Source organism: Erigeron canadensis, chromosome 5, assembly GCF_010389155.1.
Source record: "Erigeron canadensis isolate Cc75 chromosome 5, C_canadensis_v1, whole genome shotgun sequence".
NCBI lineage: Eukaryota > Viridiplantae > Streptophyta > Magnoliopsida > Asterales > Asteraceae > Erigeron > Erigeron canadensis.
In genome coordinates this window covers 32,071,261-32,091,860 of record NC_057765.1, presented here as the reverse complement: position 1 = coordinate 32,091,860, position 20,600 = coordinate 32,071,261, and the positions used below count along the sequence as shown (strand labels likewise).

The 20,600-nt window shown below is 30.9% G+C and overlaps 2 protein-coding genes across 2 annotated transcripts; both read left to right on the top strand.

Moving 5' to 3' along the window:
- Positions 1 to 7,936: 7,936 nt before the first annotated feature.
- LOC122601596 lies at positions 7,937 to 11,798 on the top strand. The gene is made up of 5 exons (XM_043774345.1): positions 7,937 to 8,312; positions 9,458 to 10,136; positions 10,229 to 10,463; positions 11,111 to 11,173; positions 11,456 to 11,798. The coding sequence occupies exons 1-5, from the start codon at positions 7,937 to 7,939 to the stop codon at positions 11,510 to 11,512; spliced, it is 1,410 nt and encodes a 469-aa protein (XP_043630280.1). The 3' UTR covers positions 11,513 to 11,798.
- A 4,186-nt stretch (positions 11,799 to 15,984) lies between these two features.
- On the top strand, positions 15,985 to 17,675 carry LOC122600964 (probable purine permease 11). The gene is made up of 2 exons (XM_043773743.1): positions 15,985 to 16,100; positions 16,322 to 17,675. Exons 1-2 carry the CDS (start codon positions 16,061 to 16,063, stop codon positions 17,431 to 17,433), a joined length of 1,152 nt encoding a protein of 383 aa, XP_043629678.1. The 5' UTR covers positions 15,985 to 16,060; the 3' UTR covers positions 17,434 to 17,675.
- Positions 17,676 to 20,600: the final 2,925 nt, after the last annotated feature.

Sequence of the window (20,600 nt, the reverse complement as noted above, 5' to 3'; positions counted from 1 at the left end):
GCGGTTCGGACCGGTTTTTTCGGTTTTCCGGTTCATTTCTTACACCCCTATGTGGCTCATTCGAACTTTGACAGCCTGGATTTTTGTTCTCATGGCTGCTCGATCTTCTTTGTTTCTGTGTGGCTTCATAGATACATATATTTCCTTAAATATCATAATTAGTACGGAGGAGTATGAACAAGAATATATATATATGGTGGCTTTTACAAACGGAATCATGAATTATATTTCAAAGTTCATTTAATTACTTATGGAAGAAAAAAAATGTGATTACATTATGTATGGCGAAAAAGTTGATCACTGATGTCGAATTCTTCTAGCTTCTCTAGAAGAAGATTGAAGCATTAATTAGCCCCCCTCTCTCAGAATTATTGTACTTTTTGTATACAAGCATAGGTTTAGTATATAGAATCCACTGATTCAAGCCTTGATTTTGGGATTTATTTTCGAAACTAAACGTATATATACGCATAGGTTTAGCATATAGAATCCAAAAAGAGAAAACCAAATTAAAATCCTAGTTTTATACTAACTAGCTAATCAACCCGGATTTAACCTGGGCCTTATAATTAAAAAGTTAAAAGCAAAAAAATATATAGAATTATGTATGTAATTTAGGAGAGTTCTATGTGTGTCTGGTTCAACCCTATTTGCTTCTTTGGCTTGTTGTGAGGGGATTTAAGGGAGTTCTTACACATATCGCTCGTAATTGTTGGATCCTTGCTTGGTTGTATGCACATGAACATGTTTATTACATTTGTAGGTTGATGTTTAATAGGTTTAAATGCCCTTTTTACTATGTATTGTCCATTTTACGTTAAAGTGTGTTATGTGGTGTCTGGTAATCTTCTTTAATTGTAATGTAATCAGACGACTCAACCGACATGTATGGTCACTAAACTTTTTACCCTCTCAATCTTTTGGCTCTTTTTGGCCGGAGATCCTTCTGGAAACAATCTATCTACCTTCATATAGGTGTAAGACTGTCTACATTTCTAACTTCCCCAAACCTGGCTTTTGCCGGATTGGGTACATTGTTGTTGTATGTAATTTGTTGTCGATACATTATAACTTTTGATATGGAGATAACAATATATTTGTAAAGATGAACATTAATATATAAAATCGATTAGGTGATAAAAAAATAAACCTAACTACCATAAATCAATGGTAGATATAGAATTAAAAATAAGAGAATTACATCTTTGGTCCCTTAAGTTGGTAGGATTTTCAGTTATTGCTCTTAAGTAAATTAATTACAAAAAAAACCCTAAAGTTGGTCAAATTTTTCACTTTCAACTCTGTGACTAACAACCGTCTATTAGGTCCGTTAAGTGAATGACAGATTCGTTATTTCACCATGATCTCTTCTTCTCACACTCAAACACAAACCAGATTCATTAGGTTTTGCTGAAAATGAAATGTACACTGAACTCACGACGACCGGAAATTTGAAAATCATGATCGAAAAATTTAAATCTAGATTTATTTCTTGACTCGCTGGAAAAACTTGTTTGAATCGAAAATAAAGACAAAACAAAGCAATTGCACTTCAAATCCAACCAAACCTAGCCAAAACCGATCCCGATCCAAGCAATTCCGAATCCATAAACCCTTGTTTCCAATCTCAGATGTGTGTGTGTTTGTGTGCTCGGTGTGTGTTTTTCAGTTAACATTTCGTTTTCCGGCCGTTGTAATTTTCAAAATTTGGGTTTGTGTTTGAGTTTGGAAGAATAAAAAGAAGGGATCATGGTGAATTGACAAATCTGCCCCTCACTTAACGGAGCTAATAGACATATGTTAGTCACATAGTGAAAAGTGAAAAATTTGACCAACCTTAGGGTTTTTTCTGTAATTAATTCACTTAAGAACAATAACTGGAAATCCTGCCAACTTGAGAGACCAAAAATGTAATATTTACTAAAAATAAAGAGCTAGAATACAATCAATCATTTTTAATATTAATAAGGTTACAAAAATAATATGTAATAAAAGAGATAACATAGGGCCTAATATGAAAAATAGTTTTTTAAAAATAAAGAAAAAATAATTATGACATCATAAATTTGTAGAAAATACCTTAAGAGAAAATGTTAGCATGCCACATAGGAAAAAAAGTTCTAGAAACAGTTTTGTTTTATTTATATAAGAGATTCTAACATATAAGAAAATACACGTCATCTTTTAATTAAATGATATATTAAAATGCATGTGTCGATTAAAGATTACGTCAAGTGTCATTTAAAAAATCTTCCAATCATGTTTTAGTATATTGGTAGATATGCATGAGTTATATTATAGATTTTACACATATTGATAATTTTTTTCCTAATTATATGCACAAATAAATTTTCATCTAGAACTGTTCAAAAACACTATCCATATGAGAACAATTTAAAAGAATGTAGGCAATATTTTGGTGACTCTCGTTTTCACAATTTTTCCAAGAAAAATTTTTTGTTCGTTAAACAATATCGCCGCCAACAGTAGAACTGTAAACGGTTCGGTTCAGTTAACTAGAAATTTCCAACAGTTTTTCGTGTTTTGGTTCAGTTTTTTAGAAATTTGTTAGAAATTTCGAACTGTTAATTTCGGTTACCCGGATATCAGTTACCCGAAAAAGTCAGTTAATTTCGGTTAACCATTTATTAAAGTTATGCTAATCATAAAGTTTAAGTTTTCAATTATAATAGTCAATTTACATTGTATTAATTGATTTTTTTTATATATAATAGTTATTTAACTACATTAATATTTTGTTTTATAAATAAATATATATTACATCTAATTTTGAATTATTTTTGTCTAACATTATATTTATGCAATGCAAGTTTCTATTTAAGAATATGATGATTTACTACTTAAAATGTTTTCTATAGGATATTACTAATATTTTTGATAAATATATTAAACAAAGCTAACAACTTTTCTTAAAAATAGTATATATATGAAAAAATTACTTATAATATCAAAACTAATCATAGATTATGAAAAAAAGTTAGTAAAATTGTTAATATTTTAAACAACAAATACAAAAAATTAACTAAATAGATATGTAAATGATGTATTAATGTAATACATACATGTGTAAATATACATATATATATATATATATATCAAATTTTGGTTCGGTTCGGTTAACCGCGAGTAATGAATATTGAAAACCGTAACCGAACCATTACACATCAGTTATTTTTTTTTCGTTTTTTTCGGGTTTCGGATCACGCGGTTCAGACCGGTTTTTTAGTTTTCCGTTTCATTTCTTACACCCCTAGCCAACAGTATCACGTCGTGACATAACCATGACATAGTTGTAATATAACCGTTGAGAGTCATGGACGGGACAAGCTCAACTAAGAGTTGAGGTAACCGGGATTACGGATCCAATCAACCGATGTAGTGTAAAATTTTCAATATATTTTGGTTTTTTTTTTATTAATGTTACGGGTCAGCGAAATTCGGGATACGAGTCAATATAAATAACTTTAGACTTTTGAAAGATGCTTATAAGAACAAAAATTAGATAGATGTATATGAGTATGTAAATGGGATATAAAAACAAACAAAAATACTAAAACTCTTATAAAATGCTAAAAATCCATGAAAAAATGATTAAAAATCGTAACAATCTAGTCGTAACGTTACTTTGCACGAATATGAGACTATTGTTAAAAAGTGTGTGCTACGGGTCACTCCTAATCCTGATTCCGCCGCTTTGAGAATGGTCTTCTAAGTAATTAAAAATCTGAATATGAGACTATTTTTAAAAAATTTGTGCTACAAGTCACTCGTAATTCTGGTTCTGTCATTATGAGAGTGGTCTTCCAAGCAGGGACTGATTTATTATGGGGGCAACGAGGTTAGGTGCCCACACTCCTATTCTAGTACAATGTAAATTTTTAAAATTTAAATGGTATGTCTGTAATATTTTTCTAAAAGTAACGAAAAATAAATAGAAAATACATATAAATATTATCTTCGTTGTTATAAAGTTATTTTTTAAAAGTCATTGGTAATTGAAATATTAATTTTGAGATAGATATTTACATTAGGAGAGTAAAAAACTTTCTTTGTTGGGTATGTAAATGATTAATACATTAGTGTAGCAGTTTGTGAAAAAAAAATTCTTTAAATTATATTTATCACAAACAATTAATTATAATAGTCATAATAATTATGTAAAAAAGACATATATATGCTAGTTATTTCATTTCAATTTTTTTTCCAGGTATCATGCATTATGGTTGAATACGTTTTCATTTAATAAGACCTTGTTTACATATGTGGTCTTTATATATTAAAAAAATGGTAGTTTTTAAATATGAGTATTACACCTGGGGAATAAAATTCTTATGAGGGTCAATTTTTTATTTCCTATCCAGGCCCCATTTTTTTTTATATATTTTCGGATATCACTCATATAAGTATGAGAAACAATTTTTATAATTGTCCCTCATAAAAATTATTTTAGGCTCAAAATCCGAATAATCAAGTAAAACTAGAACAATACCCGGTTGACCGGGTTAGAACAATGAATTAACGAAAGTGCAAGTATCCCAATAAATTAACAAAAGTGAAAGTATGTTTAAAGTACTTGAAACATGTTCAAGTTCGTCTATAAAGATAGAGTGAATTAATAAAAGTGTAAATATCCAATGTTTATTAGAAAGACGTAACATGAAACGTCGCAAAACCAGATATAAGATTGGTAGAAAAATAATGAACGAAAAGTATAAGCCCTGTAGTATACAAAGATGAAGTTTAGTATAAATCGAGTATCGTAATAAGATAACCTTTTAACACTTATATATATATATATATAAGGGTTAAAAGGTTATCTTATTACGATACTCGATTTATACTAAACTTCATCTTTGTATATATATATATATATATAAGTGTTAAAAGGTTATCTTATTACGATACTCGATTTTTACTAAACTTCATCTTTGTATACTACAGGGCTTATACTTTTCGTTCATTGTTTTCTACCAATCTTATATCTGGTTTTGCGACGTTTCATGTTACGTCTTTCTAATAAACATTGGATATTTACACTTTTATTAATTCACTCTATCTTTATAGACGAACTTGAACATGTTTCAAGTACTTTAAACATACTTTCACTTTTGTTAATTTACTGGGATACTTGCACTTTCGTTAAATCATTGTTCTAACCCGATCAACGACCGAGTATTGTTCTAGTTATCATGGTTATGGTAAAAATACACAACTCATTTTGAACGTAATTACTATGTACTCAGTATTAAATAGTTACTATAATTACAAACGTACATATTAAATATAATAAAAAGAGTTACCATATATATAATACTCAAAGTTGACTTTTAGTTTATTAATTAATTAGTTACCATATCTGCAATCCTAATTTCAAAGGCTCAGATTATTTTATTTATTAATTTCAATGGTCCATATTATAAGTTAAGTTTATTTTTTTCTTTCTGCTCTACCGGCAATATATACTAGATCAATACCCGGTCGGTGACCGGGTTATCAAGTAAATTTAAAAGTCTTTTAACCAAAAATAAAGTTTGTTATGAAATTGAGCATAATGTTAAAGTAAAGTTTTAAATCTTGTACACTTTTTGATATAACATATATATATATATATATGTGTGTGTGTGTGTGTGTGTGTGTGTGTTTGTTTGTGTGCGTGTATAGGATAGAGATCAAATGAGAAGGTACCTTAAGGAGAGAAATGTGAGATGTTCGTTTTTTTTTTAAGTTGTTTTTTGAACTTTTTTTTTCGTTTTTTTCATTCTCTCTTTAATTAACTATTTCCATTATTTTTCAAAGGGCGTAGCCGTAAGCTATAGGCAAAGCCTCTCGGCATATGGCGGAGCCATAATAGCTAAAGGCGAAGCCCGTTAGGTAGATCACCTCATCACCGATCACCCCCTATGACCTATCACTCCCACCAGTTACCCCTTATTAATATCCTTAAGGGCGAAGCCCGTATCGTACGCTTACATATATAACTCACTATCTTGAGTTAGAAATTTTTTATTTTTATTTATTTTTTTAAATTTTTTTATGGATTGAATTAATTAAAAAAAGAATAAAAAAAAGTGAAAAATTAAATTAGACCCGTTATAATTATATTATAATTATACTTTTATTTATTTAATGTATTATTTTACATAACGTTATTTACCATTTTATTAGAAAAATTAAAATTGACGATTGGTGAAGTGGATCGTCATCAACCTCACCCGTTTTCATAAATAAAGTTTATAAACATCATTATTAAACTTGATTTAAGTAAAATTTTGAATCTTTTGATGAATCATCTTGCGCATTATGGGGGTATGATTTTAGTTTATATAGTTGCATCGCGTTTATACATATAATCTCTATAATTTCCAGTTTTAATTCTATATATTTGATATTGATTTTGGTTTCGTATTTCATGTTTTTAGAATTGATTAAGTTTTAATTGAAGTTAGCTTTTGTATAAGAAATAAATGTCCATACTTTCCGCCGTATTTCATTTCAGATGGTATTAACAATGGAAAATTTAGGGTACGTTGCATCGCGTTTATACATACTTCATGAATATCCATACTTCCAGCCGTATTGGTTGATATTTCATTTCAATAGTTAGGATTAAAGTGTGACTTATTTTCAATGGCCTGACATAAAAATAAGGATTATTTTTTTCTTTACGCTCTAGGTTACCAATCTTGAAGCGGTTTAACTTCTTTTTTTTTTCTTTAATATTTATATTAAGATTGTTTAGTTTATTATTTTATATACTTTACATACATTTGATATTAGAGAAACAAATTTCATTCAAAGAGTAAATATTGATACATTTTACTATGAGTTTAAGTATTTTTGCTATGGCTGTTTTGGTACATTTATATTTTACTATATAACGTACATAGTGATTACTATTTTTTAAAATTATTTAATGAAATCTTTCGATATTTAGAGGGCCTAATGAAAAATATTGTGCAGAGCATCTAAAATTCTCAAGACAGGGCTGATCCTTTTTTATTACAAAAGCATTCAACAAATATGTGCACTGAATTCTTTTACTAAAGATTGTCAAATATAAAGATGAAAATTGTATAAATATATATAAATTGGAAAGAAAGTATAATATAAATATGAAGAAAACATGAAAAAATATGTATAAAAAACATTATAATTTTCATTTTTTTCTTAAAAGTTGTGATGTACTAAAATGAAAAGAAAATATTTAAATATATATGATAGTGTAGTAAAATCTTTCTTAACATTTATAAAGATTTATTATTAATTATAAATTTTGACTTTTGAGTATGTGTTTTAGGACTATAGGCAGTATCAATGTACGCTACTAAGATTTATTATTAATTATAAATTTTGACTTTTGAGTATGTGTTTTAGGACTATAGGCAGTATCAATGTACGCTACTTTTGTATATACGGCAAGTAATTAACTTTGAAAAAGCTAGATGTCATTTAATATATATACAACAGACGGACAATGCTAATTAACGATGTAAACTTAGCTGCTATAATTAATTTGATAATGGTATTCAAAGTTTGACTATTTAGGTTAAATAATTTGACTTTGATTTTAAACGGTCAAGATTAATTTGGGTGTGATTTTAAATGGTATTGATTACTTTGTAAACTTGATTTTTTTATCTCAGCTCTACCGGCAATATATATAATAATAATGTAAAATTTCCAATTACACGGATGTTTCCTTCAAAAATCAAAATCCATAATCAATCAAAATTTTTTATAAAAGTTATCGCGCCACTAAAATGGGTTTAAAAAAAGTGCGCCAATAAATTTTTCAAAAATGCCAATAAAAATAAAATAAAAGCTTACAATTCACGAATCCCCCAATTCACATTATCAAAACCCTAAACCCAAAATCAATTCTGTAATTAATCAATTCAACAATTCTTTCATAATAATGGATGATTTTGAACCTCCTTCATTCTCATTAGGTTTCGATTTCGATTTCGATCAACCCGAACCCGAGCCCCAACAAACTACAACACCACCAAAAACCACAAATGGATCTTCATTAGCTTCTGGTTCGAGTGTCCTTGAAGATGCGAATGATAATGAATATGAAAACCTAACTGTGCTTGATTCAGAATCTGATTATGATGAGTTTTTGCGGCCCAGGTTGAAGCGGTTAAGGAGAGGGTATGTCGCCGAAAATCACGGGGCCTCGGGTTCAGGTGGAAAGAAAGTTGATTTGGATTCTGTGATGAATCTTGTTGATGTCGATGACGATGATATCGAGGATTTTGATTTTGATTCGCCTCAGCGTAATCGTAAAGGTTGGAAAAAAGAATTATTTATAATTTATTTTGTTGTGATTAATTTTGTTTTGAGAAAATGTTTTTTATTAGGTATATGATGAAATGTGATTTATGTTGTATTAGCTTTGTGCCGTTTTTTAGCAGTTTTGTTTTATATAGTAGTATAGTTATAGATATTGGGTTGATACTTGATTTACATTCTTGTTGCCCCCCTAATAAGATTAGGTTTTAGTTTAGTGGGATAAATTCTGAAAATCACACCCTTTTGGAAAGAAATTCACAACTTTTTGGGTTACATTTGCAAAATGACTACATTACCAATTGGGCAAAACTTCGCTCATATGACTAAATTGCCTATTGCAGTTAAGTTTAAATGTCATGTGTGCCCGAAAATTAGTATGTTTCTTCAGTTGCAACAAATGAGAAACTACGTTGTTATTTTCTGGAAAACAAAATTATATAATGATTGGAATGGAATGGGTAAGTTGTTCTTGTGGACGTGTGATAGAATGTCAATTTTTTTTACAGTAGCAAGATATTGTAGCTGTTTTCTGTATGTTTTGGCTTTTGGGTGGTAGGACACTAACTGTTTAGAGCAGCTCTTAATCACCCTAAAATTCCACTAATTTTTGTATTGTGTAATACGAGTAGATTATTATCTGACCATCGATGATGCTTTATAACCCCAAACTGTGTTTACTTAATATAATCACCCTAAAATGCATCAATTTGTGACTCATTATATCATCACAAAGATGCTAAAGATCAACACGTTGACTCATCGTATTGTAGAAAAAGATGGCACTGATGGGTTTTGTATGATATATGAGAAGTTTCATATTAGAAAATTTGTTTGGTTGTGACTATTGTTAATTTGTCCTATGCATTGTTACTTGTAACTTTATTTTCAACTTGTTTGATGAATTCCCAATTAAAACCTTTATGTTATTTGTTTGTGGCATGGTGTTGCTAGTTTGCTACAATGAGTACTTTATGTTTCTTTGTTACACTATGCATTTTTCAACAGTGACTCAACTTTTAGTGAATTATTAGAATATTTCTGTAGGGATTCTTAATGTTAGAACTTCTCATTATCTAGTCTTGTGTGCCTGTATAACATTCCGATTTATTCTAATTGGGTTCTCATGTATGGCTAACTGCAGATGAACCTCTTTCAACACAGCACCGTTCGGTCTGTAACAGTTCAAAAATCCCACTCAATGGACATGGGGTTTTGACCAAGCAATCGGGAAAGAAAAAGCAAAGTGTCTCGAGTGGTCCAGATTCTGTAATCACAACCTGCAATAAATCACCGTTTCCAAAGTTAACTGTTAGTCCTCTTAGAAGGTTTCAGTTGATCGATTCTGACTCTGATCCAGATGACCCTTTTGTCAGTGAAGGTCATACTAAAAAGAATTGTAAGGAATCAGATTCTCATATGAATTTGGGGCAACCTAATCTCAAGCAATGTGTAGGTTTAAGTGAGCACAGAAACTTAAATAAACCAACCAATACATTTGCCCAGAAAGATCTATGGGAAGATTTCCAACCACAGAAGACCCGTATCCCGACACCTGCATTGGATCAGGTCTGTGAGGAATATTTCAGCTCCTTCAAAGATAAAAGTACGCCTAAGAGTAACACTGTAAAGAGTAATCATGATAGTGGTGTTACAAACAGTGTAATTGATTTGGATGACCCTAAACCCCCTGCACATCAATATTTTTTCCATTGTGATCCGAGGGTCCGAGAGCTAGTTCGAACTCGCCTGCCCAATTTTTTTCCTTTAAATGCAGTAAACCAAGATTCTGAACAGCCTAGTACATCAAATATTGATTACATGTAAGCTTTGCTACAAGTTAGTTTTGTTATGTAAATCAAATATAGAGTACTAAAGCTTTATACCTTGCTCTTTATATATATTGTTTTCTTAGGGGCCAGTTTAGCCATGGGGAAAAGCCAAAACAAGGGTCTAGTACAAATAAATCTGAAACAAGTGCACGGAAAAATTCAAGAAAATCAAAGGCTTCGGAAATGTCACAAGGTTTTTTGAATCCTAAGGGTAATAGTCGGAAAGAGATCCCAACAGACGCTGGCAAAAGGAGGGTTCAGGCAGATGGTCAAGCTTCTAATTCTGGGCATTGGTTCACAGGCTCAGATGGGAAGAGGGTAAGTTGGAACATTGTTATAAATTACAATAATTATTTATTAGTTCTGGATTCTTGTGGAAAACAAAACAATTTTTTTAATTTTATTTTCTTATTTTTTTTTATCTCAAGTAGTTTTTAATTTGTACCGATATATGTTATTCACTCAAGAAAGCTTCACAGCCTAAAGTTTGTACTTTATAGTGGAAAAATGGGTGGTTGGGTCTGTTGAGTAATGAGTTCTGTACAAGCCTGGGTGACCTGAAACACCTTTTGCCCGGTATTTTTTTTTAAATATCTTTAATTACTAATTAGTGTGTCGAATATGGTTGCTATTTTATTCTTTTCCAAACAAAATGATTTATTTGGAAAATTTGCATTAAAAATATGCTGTGTTTGGATTTTACCCCTTTGATCCTTGACTCATTTGTAAGTCAATGAGCTGAAATTATAAGTTTCACTGTTGATATACATCCACCGTTTTTGTGTGATTTGTGATTCAGATTAATGGATTTCTTAAAGTTCGACATTTTTGTCTATGCTGTAAAATTGATTATCCAGAAATCATTATCTGAGTTTGAGATTTTGTTCTTGGATGTTTGTTGTCTACTTCTAAATGATATCGCCATATATGTCATATGATCAAAATTAATTTTCTTATACCTTCAGGTTTATGTCAGTAAAAATGGGCAAGAGCATACTGGTCGAGCTGCTTACGTTCTCTATAAAAAGGTACTTGTTCTAAAATTCATCTCTTCATTTCATTTAGCTTTTGTAATCAAGAGGTTCATCTTATAAACTTTTGCTAGTGCATTGGCAATTGGGTCTAAAAAACTGTTCAAGTGAATAGACTATTACGAGTATATCACAAGTTCACAACTGTTACAAGACATAATTTTTCTAATTATTTTTTAGTTAAATTTGCAATATCATTGCTTGTTACAAATTAACATTCAACCTTCACGTGAACTGCAATATTTGTTATTACCATTACCAATTCTGTTGCTTTGACAGGAAAGTGGAGGATTAAAAAATAGAAGGGCGAAGAAAGCTTCTTCCAAGAAGAAATGACCATGTATCTGCCACGTGATATTGGTATATAATCATGTTGCATATCAATACTAAGATAGCTTGTTTGAGATTACTCAAAGGCAAGTGACGCTGTCATTATCAGATAAAAAGGGCATAAAGAAGAAATATCTCAAAGTTCAACCTGGCGTTCGGACCATTTGTTTAGAGATAAACATATTTTAGACTTTAGGTATGCATATTTAGAAGATAGTTGAAGCTTGTTAGAAGAGAGTTTTTAGTTACCGAGTTATCTTTTCCAGATAAGATGGTACCATGTTTACTTCAATAATTGGCATATCTTGGCTTTCCTTATCATCTGCTCTATATCTTTATAACAGATTATACTTTTAGTACATTTAACTTTCTTGTGCACTTGCTATGTTTCTGATGGTACTCTTGTGTGATCTGCGCTTGCATTATCATTAATTGCTACGTTTGCTCGTTTCTATTCTGAGATACACATTCTCTTTTGTGACGGATTTGCAGAGCTACAGTTTACTATCACTGGTACAAGCTAGATCTCAGTAGCATTCGTGGTGCTTAGATGACAAATTACCAAGTGTACTACAAGATATTGGCAAAATATAACCATTTTTTTGTGTAAACATTTGAGAGCGGTAGAGTTGCAAATCTCACTCTGGTTGAAAATATCAGATATCAACAATTGCATATTAGTTAGTTAAAGTTTAAATAGCTCAACTAACTGGACAAATGCTCAGCTCTTTAGTAGTCATAATTTCTAAAGTATTGGTACTTCTTAGACTTGGGTTTTTTTTTATGTTGATACGAATTAAAGTTGAGTTTGTATAATTTTTAGTTTGACTTGTTATGTGTTCCAACTTCAATCTCAGAATAACTGGACAACATTCTTGTATCATCTTCATGTTTTTCCGCTAGACTTTCTCAACTGAATGGTTTAAAGTTTAAACAAAGTGACGCTTGCCCAAATCCCAATCCTTGTTATCTGCTTAACTTGAGTACAGCAAAAGAGTTGGATATTTACTTTTCTAATAATCATAATAATTCCTTGATCACTTGACAAGTATATTACACTAAGAGTGTTTGTTTTTTAACAATTAAATGACTGAATGAATAAATAAATAATGTTTGTATTGAATTAGATCGATATTATTTATTATTTTTTTTATAAATTAAAAACAAACATGCTTAATTCACTTAATGAATTAAATATTGGTAAAAACCAATATGCTGCTAGCAAATAACCGTCACATAAATTTTATCACGCGATAAAAATAAATTTTTTTTTTGAAGCATGCTTCTAGCAGCAATGGGAAAAGTGAATATAAGATTCACTACAAATAATGTTGCACTTGTCTATACTTTTAGTGAGTGTGAACAATTTAAAAATTTTGTCACCTTTTTATGTATGTAACATTATGTAGAAATTTATCAACACTAAAAAGTGTGTAGAAATAAAAGTTAAAGTTCACACTTTTTAGTATGGACTTTCATAAATATTTTCTAACACCTCATTTGTCCACACTCATTTTCTAGTTAACGTGAACAAATAGGGTATTACAAAATAATTATATAAGTACACACTAAAAAGTGTGAACTTTTAGTTCTACTTACTTTTTAGTGTAGATAAATTTCTACCCACTTTTGCTTCTACATATTTTTACACACTGTAAAGTGTGACAAAATTTTTAATCTGTTCATTCTCACTAAAAGTGTGGACAAATGCAATATTATTTGTAGTGGTTGTCTCAAACCTAAGCTTAGGTATGAAAACTTCACATTTCAATATTTGAATATTTGTTTTATACTAAATAAATTACATGATCCCATGAATTTTATAGTTAAAAAAAAAATGTTATGTAAGGGGTTTCATAGATAAATCTAATTTTTGATTTTGCCAAAAAGATTTTTTAGGAGTTTTTCTTTTAAGAGATCATTTCCCATATAAATTGATCCCTCCAATGAAGGGATTATTTTACGCAACAATTCGTCCCTGTCAAACAATGAAAAAATTAAAAACCCGAACCCTCCTCAAAGAATCATCATCAGAAGAAGATGACCACCATCAAACAACAACAACAGTTTCCATCCCAAACGAAATCATACAAGACATTCTTTCAAGACTTCCCGTCAAACCCATTCTCCAATTCCGATCAGTTTCTAAAAACTGGCTCTCCCTCATTTCCCACGACCCTTGTTTCCGCAAACTGCATTACAACGACCGCCCGACATCCTTTTTCATATCCGCTCACGACACATCCACTAACGAATGACACCTTTTGTCAGCCCCTCACCTTCTCACACTACACTATGCTCCTAAAAATTATGACACCACTGAAGCTGAACATCTTAATGGGTTAGTTTTTTTCAGTTCCAGAAAGGCGTTAAGGAAAATTTCGTTTTTGTTATAAACCCGGCCACTCGTAAAGTTATCAAACTTCCACCTCCTCCTTTTAAACGTAATAATATATAATTACTTTTTCGGGTTTGATGAGTCCAATACCGAACATAAGATTTTGAGTATTATTAACTCTCGTACTCAACATCCCGCGTTTATGATATTCTCTTTGCCGACTTATTCTTGGAGACAGATTCATGTGGATTTGGTGGAGCTTCGTTCTGTTTTAGATATAATTTGTTATATTGAACATAGTGTTTGTGTTAATAGTGTCATCCATATGACGCTTTATTATAAAAGGTTTAAAATCTTGTCGTTTAACTTGACAACCGAAAAGTTTTCCATTATTGACCTTCCTCAGGGTGCTATATGTTCCGCGTGAAACTGAAACATGGATCGGTAGGACTTTTACTTTGAAGAGCAACAGGCCATTTTTAATTAAAGCTAAAAAGGAATTACTTGGAGTTGTTTGTCATGATTTCGTGATGCAAACCAACAAAATGCATATCTGGATTTTACAAGACTAGGTAAACCGTGTTTGGGTGAGAGAGACCGTTAGGTTTTCCGAGTCATGGATTGAAACGGAAGGAAGACATCTTAATATGCAGAATTATGTGTTTTCTTGCCCTAGGTTGTCTAGGGATATGGTGAACGCGTTTATCCTTGACACGAAAACTAAACGTTTCAAGTTAGTAAATTTCAATCTGGGTTATCGGTTCCTGCATTGGAATTTTGTGAAGTTTCATCAAGTTAGGAGTTATGTTGAAAGCATTATACCTTTAAGAGAATAATGAACCATGGATCTCATGATGCACTAAAAGTAGCTCCATCGGGTAATGGATGGCTCGGATGAAAGCTCTTGGAAATGCTCTTTTTTTTTTTCTTTTTTTTTTTCACGATGCAGTCAGGTTTTTACTTTGTTTGTCTATTGCATGTAAGGGTGGCTTTAAGATTGTTCTAGGATTTTTTATGTTAAGTATTGTTCTGATTCTGTATTTTAAGGTCGTATGCTTTAAGTACTGCTTTTATTTTTTTTTAATTAACTGTTATGAAAATTGCTTTGAATTATCGTGAAAGTAAAATGTTTGACATCATTTTACTGGTGTAATTTCTGTTGATCCTTTTATTTTGGGAAGATTGGAAGGTGGTTAACTTTGATGATCAAAGTCATCTGTGTATCGAGTTTTAGGTGAAACAAGTAAATTCTGACCCATTTTAACTCCAAAGCTTGTTGACTCCTTACCCAACCCATCCCTGTGTGGCCTGAGGTAACCACTGCTCTGGATTTGGTGCTGGAGGGGGGTTAGCAAGGTCAAACCCTCTAGGGTACCTTGTCTTTCCTTTCCTTTTCTTTTTTGCTTTATCCTTGCTTTTTGTTTGATGGGGTTTAATGTTGTTCACCGAGTGGGACCCTTTTTGAACATGTTTTGCACCAGATGTTTTTGGCACGGCATTTACATCGACATGTTCCAAACCAGAAAGAGGTGTCATTTGTTTCGCATAAGTTTCTGCCTTTTCAACATCGGTATTAGCATTCGGTGCGTTCTTTGAGAGATACAAGAGGATGCCCTGGAGGGGCTGCAATCTGTACCCTGGCCAGCAAAAGGATCTCTGATTTTTTAGAAAACTTCTCTGCATAGTTTACCAGCATTTCTTCTGCTTTTTCTGCCTTGTATTTCTGACACAGAGTGCAGCTTGAAGGAGTATAGGTGTCATACATGATAACTCACATGTCACATGCTTTTTCCACATGTAAGAATCTTGGTGATTAAGTTGCCTATATTTAGCCACATATAACAATATGGCAAACCAGTATTGACCATACTTAATTAGACTATTCCAACTTCTTTTTTCTCTTTTCCCATTAGATAGACTTTATCAATTTGTTTTGTATGTAGTAGCCTTCATCAATATACAAAAGCTAACTTTTGAACATCACTTAGCCGTGGCCCATCGCCAACCATTAAAAAAGGATCATGTTAGAAAGATGTCAAGATCAATCAAGGAACTAAAGTCAACAAACTATGCAAAAAGTTGAACATATATATATGCATGAAGAATGGATTCCTTACTCAACTTTGACTTTTGCCTGTATTTGGGCAAGTTTGACTTCCTGAACACTACAATATGGATTCTTGCACTTCTTGAAAGTTGAAATTACATTTTCTCTAATGGCTGATGCAGTTCAAGTAGTAGAACTGCAAACAAGAGGTATGCAATATTATTTCATTTTTGTATCAATTTGGTTATATCTTTAAGCTAAGGGAAGTGATATCCTTACCACACTTATTAGCCATCCACAACATATATACGTATTTTACTGCACAATTTACATCTGTGTAAAACAATGATCTTTGTAGATGGCTAATTTGTGTTGTGGGAATATCACTTCCCTTAAGCTAATTGTAACTGTTATATATCTTTTGTATCAGATTTAAAAGCTAAAGATGGCATTTCTAATAGAGATGACTCGAGTTCAACCAACGAAAACCAGGCTATTCCAAAAATCAAACACTACAAATGGTGGTTGCGTGTGGCCGTCTACATTATCTTTCTCTTAGCCGGTCAGGCAACCGCGACCCTTTTGGGTGGTCTTTACTATGACAAAGGTGGTAATAGTAAGTGGATGGCTACTTTTGTTCAATCTGCCGGCTTCCCAATTCTGATACCCGTCCTACTTTTCATATTACCATCTAAAAATTCCCCCAAAGTTGTCACGTCAGCACCTCCCTTTGTCACGCTGTTGCTTCTTTACTTATTTTTCGGCTTACTCTTAACGGGTGATAACTTAATGTATTCATATGGTCTATTATACCTTCCTGTCTCTACATACTCCCTACTATGTGCAACACAATTAGCATTCAACGCTCTTTTCTCGTACCTGTACAATTCACAAAAGTTTACTGCTCTGATTATCAACTCTCTGTTTATCCTTACAACTTCAGCCTCACTTATTGCAGTTAATTCAGACTCGGATAACTCGTCAAAAATCCCAAAAGGTAAATACATAATCGGGTTTTTATGCACTTTAGGTGCATCCGCCGGTTACTCTTTGTATCTTTCCTTATTGCAACTATCTTTTGAAAAGGTAATCAAAAGCGAAAACTTTAGAGTTGTGCTAGAAATGCAAATATATCCTTCATTTGTAGCATCATGTGGTTCTTTGGTGGGACTTTTCGCTAGTGGCGAATGGGACGGGCTAAAGAAGGAGATGAATGATTACGAAAAGGGGCCGGTTTCATACATAATGACATTGTTATGGATAGCCATTGCTTGGCAAATTTGTTCGGTTGGGATTTTGGGGTTGATATTTGAAGTGTCGTCTCTATTTTCTAACGTGATCAGCACGTTGGCTTTGCCCGTGGTTCCTGTTCTTGCTGTTATATTTTTCGGAGATAAGATGGATGGTGTGAAGGCTATCTCATTGCTTCTTGCCATATGGGGATCGGTTTCATATGTGTATCAACACTACCTTGATGACTTGAAATTGAAGGCTAAGGCAAGATTACTAGCAAGTGCCAGCAATGGCTTAGATAATGTTTAGTCTATAGTGTTAACATTGTTTGGTTTGTTAAGATTTATATAGATCGATATAGATGTTTTTATATACTTTTCTAGCTCAATATCCACATCTTCTAGTACAATTTGTTACACTACATCTTTATGTACTTGCATTTATGCTTCTAAAGCTGTATTGAATTCGGTTCGAGTAGGACTGAATCAATGCCAAATCGATATCGTATAGTACACCTCCGGATCCTAAAATAAAAGTTTTAAGTTCTTCAAGTTTGCTTTTTTTAATACGAGTACAGTACCCGCGCGTTGTGGCGGTGGAGAAAGAGAGCAACAACGGAGGGTTATAGAAAGGGTATTTTGGGGGAAAAAAAGTGCTGAATTTTAAGAAATCCAATACTCTTTATAAGGGAGTATAGATAAGGTCCTTAGACCATTTCTATTCACAACTCAATTCAACGATAATATTCATTAAAAAATTAATTTTTCTTTCTTATATCCAACCCAACTACACTCAATTTTTACACTCTCATTAAGCTATCCTCATTCACAACCCAACGATACTATTCATTATAAAACTAATTTCTCTCTCTTACATCTATCCAACCCAACTAAAACTTAGTTTTACACTCCCATTAACAACCCAACCGAAATCAATTTTTTATTAATTTAACTCAAGTATATAAACCTTTTAAACCAACTTACAATAACAAAAATAATTAAACAACAGATTTTTAATGCCCAAACATTAGTGGCCGGACCGAACAAGTTGGTGACAATTTGCATACATAAATTAATTAAATATGTTTGACTCCCGACCGAATTAAATTTTTTTATTCCGATGGGGTGGCCTTAGACATTAACAACCCAACCGACATATTTATTCAATAAATAAAAATGTTTTATTTCTAGTATTTAACTTATTTAAAATTAATTAAATAATATAGAAACACTTATTTTATTTCAAAAAATTAAGTTATGTATCATCATAATAAGTTGATTAGAGTAAAAAACATTTTCATATTCAACAAATATATATTTTTAAAAAATAAATAACTCATAAAACATTATATATAAATTAATTATAAATGTAAGAAGCAAAAAGGAAAATAAGAGAATAGTTATGGAAATACATACGCAAAAAACGTTTATAGATATGTGGACAGTTAATTGATTTTATCACAAACATATACAAATAAACTAAAACAGGATTGACATGTTCTTGAAACGACACATGGCATAATCCTTAATCGACACATATCTTTTTTTTATTTATTTTTTTAATAAGTTATTAACATGAATATTTCAAAATTTTGAGTTTACCACAATTTATTTCATCTTCACGAATCATGTACCGTATATATGAGACATATTTGAATTCTTTATGATATAAAATTACCGTACAACGTACGAGTATTAATACTAGTATTTATAATAAAAAAAAGGGCCGACTAATGTTGGATATACCGAACAAGTCGGATATAATATCGAATGGGCTCCACAAAAAATTCTTATTTTACCGACCGAATAGACCTATTGTTCATGGATGGGGATGGTCTTATGAATTTTTGGTTAGACTAATGATATTTACAAAATCTTTCAATAAATATAAAAGAGCTCCTTAAATTCTTTTTTTAAAAAAACACAACCATTAGATGAAAAATAAAATTGAATTGTGACGTTTTGATTATTTTGATGAACTCACCTTCCTTTTTTAAATTTTTACTAAATTAATAAATGATTATTTATGATAAACCAGTTAACTAACTAATTAACATTGTATATTTGTATATGTTCCAAATTAAAATTAATAACAAACGATGTTTGCTTTGATTGATTTTTTAGTTTCATATTGTTTTTGTTTTGGTTGTTGCGTTTTTAAAGCTTAAAAGGTTTAACTTTCCGTTTTTTAATATTTATATTTTTTTATTCATATTTAGCTGGTTACCTTTTAATTAAAATTTTCATGTTAGTATGAACGATGGTATAATACTTTTTATTTATGGTTTATTATATGTTAATTTATATTTCGGTTAGCTACTTGAATTTATATTTTTGAAAAAATACCAACTTGCATCATAGTTATTTAACTTCAAATATATCTTAAGTGATAGATTAATAAGCGTATAAACTTTTGGGCAAATCAAATTCAAGTGTTTTTCATAGTTATTAACTCGATATTATTAATACTAAAAATGTATCTCGACAATGTTATGTGGTGGATAAGTCTTAAAATTATTAAAATTGGGTAAATCAAATTCAAAAATAATATTAGTAACTTTTAATTGGTTAATGAAGCAAGTGGTGCGGCCGACGACGGCTTCGCCAACCATTGATTTAGGGTTATTTAGCATACCAATATAACAATTATGATATTTGGTAAGTTTAAAATAAATATTAAAATGTTTAAAATTTTAAATCCTCAAATACTTAATATATAATGCAGTATATATGGAGGGTGTTTGGGATTACGCTTTGAAGTGATTATTTTGATTATTACGATTGTAAAAACACAAATAACTTTAAAATATGTTTGGATGATGAAGTGATTATTTAAAAAACTGTTTTGCAGAATTTTAGTACCATAATATTAATACCATATACATACACGCCTTATTAAAACGAGAATTTGAAAACGTAACTCCAAACACCCTCATAGTATCCTATGTTATAATGTAAAAATTTTAGTACCATAGTTTAAGAAAAATTCATTTTCAATATTTTACTTGTATTTGTTAAGATAATACTTAATTGATTTAGATATTAAAACTGAACAATAACTTTGGATAAATTTATATTTATTATAACATAAACTTTTATAATATTCCAAATGACAAGTACTAAAATTAAATAACATACATCAATATTCAATAAAAACATTCATCTAGATTGAATTAGTTCTCATGGTGATAGTAATATGTTTTTAAAAGTTAACCATTGTAATTACAATAATTACACATGTAATTAAGACAATATATGTAAAACCTCTCGATGTTCACTAGTAATTTACATTTTTTTTTTTTAAAAAAATGAAAGTTTATATTTATTTTTTTTGAACTATATTTCGCTTGAAACTTCGTGTCTCGATTCGACAGCGAGAGGTCTAGCATACATTGTCTTGACCGGGTCCACGCTAGAAAGCTCTTTCGAAGTAGAAATACCTCATTTTAAATACCCAATAGAAGAAAAACCACCTAT